The sequence below is a fragment of the Leptonotus elevatus genome, chromosome 12 (assembly GCF_054856555.1).
Source record: "Leptonotus elevatus isolate MCC_2025b chromosome 12, RoL_Lele_1.0, whole genome shotgun sequence".
Taxonomy (NCBI): domain Eukaryota; kingdom Metazoa; phylum Chordata; class Actinopteri; order Syngnathiformes; family Syngnathidae; genus Leptonotus; species Leptonotus elevatus.
Window position 1 is genome coordinate 19,871,150 of NC_141250.1, and position 3,181 is coordinate 19,874,330.

At 48.3% G+C, this 3,181-nt stretch overlaps 2 protein-coding genes across 4 annotated transcripts in view; one reads left to right on the forward strand and one right to left on the reverse strand.

The window, feature by feature from the left end:
* LOC147164951 (intraflagellar transport protein 88 homolog) overlaps positions 1-1,405 on the forward strand; it is a 14,471-nt gene extending 13,066 nt beyond the window's left edge. The window contains exons 21-24 of one of the 2 annotated variants that reach the window (XM_086091190.1): positions 71-177; positions 290-368; positions 472-567; positions 645-1,405. In XM_086091190.1, the coding sequence (XP_085947316.1) occupies positions 71-177; positions 290-368; positions 472-567; positions 645-766 (404 nt within the window). In that variant the 3' untranslated portion in view covers positions 767-1,405. The remainder of the gene's footprint in view (positions 1-70; positions 178-289; positions 369-471; positions 568-644) is intronic. The other variant, XM_086091192.1, reaches the window with a different exon arrangement.
* On the reverse strand, positions 788-2,780 carry eef1akmt1 (EEF1A lysine methyltransferase 1). Of its 2 annotated transcripts, XM_086091194.1 has the most exons (5): positions 2,725-2,780; positions 2,440-2,640; positions 2,205-2,287; positions 1,424-1,716; positions 788-1,158 (listed from the first exon to the last, which is right to left on the reverse strand). In XM_086091194.1, exons 2-5 carry the CDS (start codon positions 2,599-2,601, stop codon positions 1,025-1,027), a joined length of 672 nt encoding a protein of 223 aa, XP_085947320.1. In that variant the 5' UTR covers positions 2,602-2,640; positions 2,725-2,780; the 3' UTR covers positions 788-1,024. The 2 variants fall into 2 exon arrangements, with proteins under 2 accessions (XP_085947320.1, XP_085947319.1); XM_086091193.1 differs by having other exon boundaries at positions 2,440-2,774.
* Positions 2,781-3,181: the final 401 nt, after the last annotated feature.

Sequence of the window (3,181 nt, forward strand, 5' to 3'; positions counted from 1 at the left end):
AGCACAAATCGGACACGAGGACAACAATTCAAATGTTTTATTTTGTGTGTGTGTGTGTGTGTGTGTGTAGGTCTCCGCTTTTTGGTGCGTCTGTGTCAGTGCATGGGCCGGCAGGAAGGCCACGACTACGCCGGCAAACTCAAGAAGGTGGAGAAGATGAAGGAGCTCAGGGAACAAGTACGCACGTTTCCATTTGAATGACTTCCCGTGGCAGCAAAAATGGGACTCGCAATTTTTGTGCTCCTATTTTGCATTTTTCATGTTCACGCTTGTTGTGTCTGCGGATGAGCTTTTCCTCCAGAGAGCAAAGGCAGACCGAGAAGGAAGCACAAGAAGTAAAAGAACAGACGCTGCAGACACGACTGCTGGTCAGCACTTGCTCATATTCCTATTTTTGACCTCGACACCCAAATATGAGAGTTGTTAAGCTGGGAAGAAATTCAGTTTGCGGCACGTTCTGTTGCGTTTCAGACAGCGTTCCCAAAGGCGAGCGCGCGGCGGTCCCCGCGATGTCACTTCCTGCCTCCGGCGAGCCTTACGAGAGCCGCGGCAGCCCCGAAGAACTGGGTGGGTGACCGCGCGGGGCCCCCCGGGCCAATCGAATGGCGTCGGTCAACGCTAGCGGCCATTTTGTGTTTGCGTAGACGCGTCCTACGTGGACCCGCTGGGCCCGCTCGCCGACCAGCCCAGGACCGGCGCCAAGAAGCGGCTGGACGACGACGTCTTTGCCGGCGAGGACCTCGGAGATGAGCTACTGCCCGAGTAGAAAACATCGTGTCAGCCGGGCTCTCAAAATGGCCTCACGTCTATTTTATTTGAACCAGCGACATGCAATATACATTTTAGTACATACAAGGGTAGAAATGGAAAATACATAAAGATAAAAGAAGTGGTACATAAACACGAGTAGATGTTAACGTGTCGACTTTGCCAGCGTCGTCCGTGTTTCCATTTGACGTGGTCATGTGACTCAACATCCAATCAGCCACCGGGACCTTGTGGACGGTCCCCTTTCCCCCGCTAATCAGCAGGACAGCAACCGCGACGGATAGTTGACGAAACATCGGAAGTCGTTGGACAAGTTGCGCTCGTGCTGAGGCAGGAAGTGACACACTTTCACATCCAGGAGATCCCTGGCCAGTTTCTCCATGACGGCTCCTGGACAAACACCATTAAATACTCATTATGCTAAGCTAAAAGCTAACGTCTAGTCATTCTTAGCATATCCATACAGCATTGTGTGACTTTGAATTAGCACCGATGCTAATGCAAACACGAGAAGGGACTATAAAAGGATGTGATCTTTAGTTGCTATGGCAACAAAATGTGTCTGAAGCAGATCATTTAGGGTCCAATTATGACTTAAGTGTTCTTTAATTTGTTCAAATAAAGACTGGAAATGGCATTTTGCTCTCTCTCTCACCTGTGCACAGCAGCACTTTTCCTTTGCTGAGGTACTTGACAGTTTGGGCCACTTTGGCGAGGCACTCCTCAGAGAGGTAAGGCGGGTCGGCCAGGACCACGTCGAAGCTGCCGGGCGCCATCGCACGCTCCTCGAACGCCAGCGGACGCTTGTAGTCGTAGAAGACAAAGTCGTCGCCATAAACGGCGAAGCGCCGGTCGTACTCCAGGACCGTCGCGGATGCGGGACGGCCATCGGGGCCGCGCAGCTGTTTCAGCTTCTGGTAAACGCTGGGGGCGCTCACGCACGCGATCCTACAGCACAATTCAAGAGTGTGCTAAGCTAAATGCTAACACAGCACAATTCAAGAGTGTGCTAAGCTAAATGCTAACACAGCACAATTCAAGAGTGTGCTAAGCTAAATGCTAACACAGCACAATTCAAGAGTGTGCTAAGCTAAATGCTAACAAGTGTTAACGCAACACGTCTGTCAGGAAACATAGTGTGAGCAATTTAGTCACGTGTATATCTACACAAATTTTCAGCGTGAAAAGTGTCCATATTTGCAGTGATATCATGCCTTTGCCAGGTCACGTGTGAAAGGTACTGACACAATATGCAGGAACGAAGTTGTCGCACAAATATTGTGCATTTGGAGGTAATACATGAGCTGTAACAGAGACTGGAAGGGAAAAGTGTAAGACTGGGACAGTTGTGCTTGCGTGTACTGCCTTTGCTGCGTTCTGCGTGAAAGGCTCCCGATTATGAATATGAATCTTGGGTGTGTTTATTTTTTGTTTACCTGCCACCTTCTCCAGCTTGGTGTAGAAGCTCCTCAGCCAATCGCGTCGCCGTGTCTTCGGTGTACCAGAATTGACTCATCCGCTACACGCACAAACACACAAAAAGTAGCGTATTTAGAGGGTCCTGGCTTTACGACGAGCTTACGTTACAACGTCAACGACGTAACACAAATATGTACGTAAACGAGACACCGGGACAAACCAGTGTCACGACATTAGTTGTTCGTAGCTCACCCAGTCCTCGCCAACGGCCCCCACGGCAAAGTGGTCATCGGCTGAGGAGGGGTCGTCGCGGTTGTCCTCGCCTCGGGTCTCCTCGTAAAACTCCCGCAGAGCTGCCAGCGTGTGAGCCGACAGCGTCGGGACGTCGTCGTCGTCGTCGTCGCTGGCGCTCATCCTTAACGACGGAGAACGAAGCTCGACTGCTTTTCTCGTCTTAAGTGGAGCAACATTTATGACATGGAGTAATGATTGTGTTGAAAGAAAGAAAAGGTGAGGGGGGGAAAAAATAAAACTCACTCGGCTGCGACTGTCACCTCGATGAGGCCATGTGTGAAGAGTCGCGAGTGATGACGTCACAGCAGCCAACCTTTGTTTACATATGGTGCGTTCAAATGAACTGGGAAATCGTAGTTTACAAATCTGAAAAGTAGCTCTACTGTCAGCCATCTTGAAAATAAATCAGTTTCCTCATAATTGAGTCTGTAATGTAAATTCACACACTCATCTACTGTATATACATATAGCGTTTTGTTCTTTTCTTAAAAAAGTGTTACTAGTTTCCTTTTTTGCCTTCTATCTTATGAATATTTTTTTCCTGGGTAGAGGAAAGTCATTTACACGTAAATATCTTATTGCAGGTTGAATATATAAATGCTTATCCTGTTAGTACTCACACATTTATGCACATACTAACACATTAACGCATTAAATTAAAAGTCATGTGAACTGTGTATGCGAATAAAGAAACCATAAG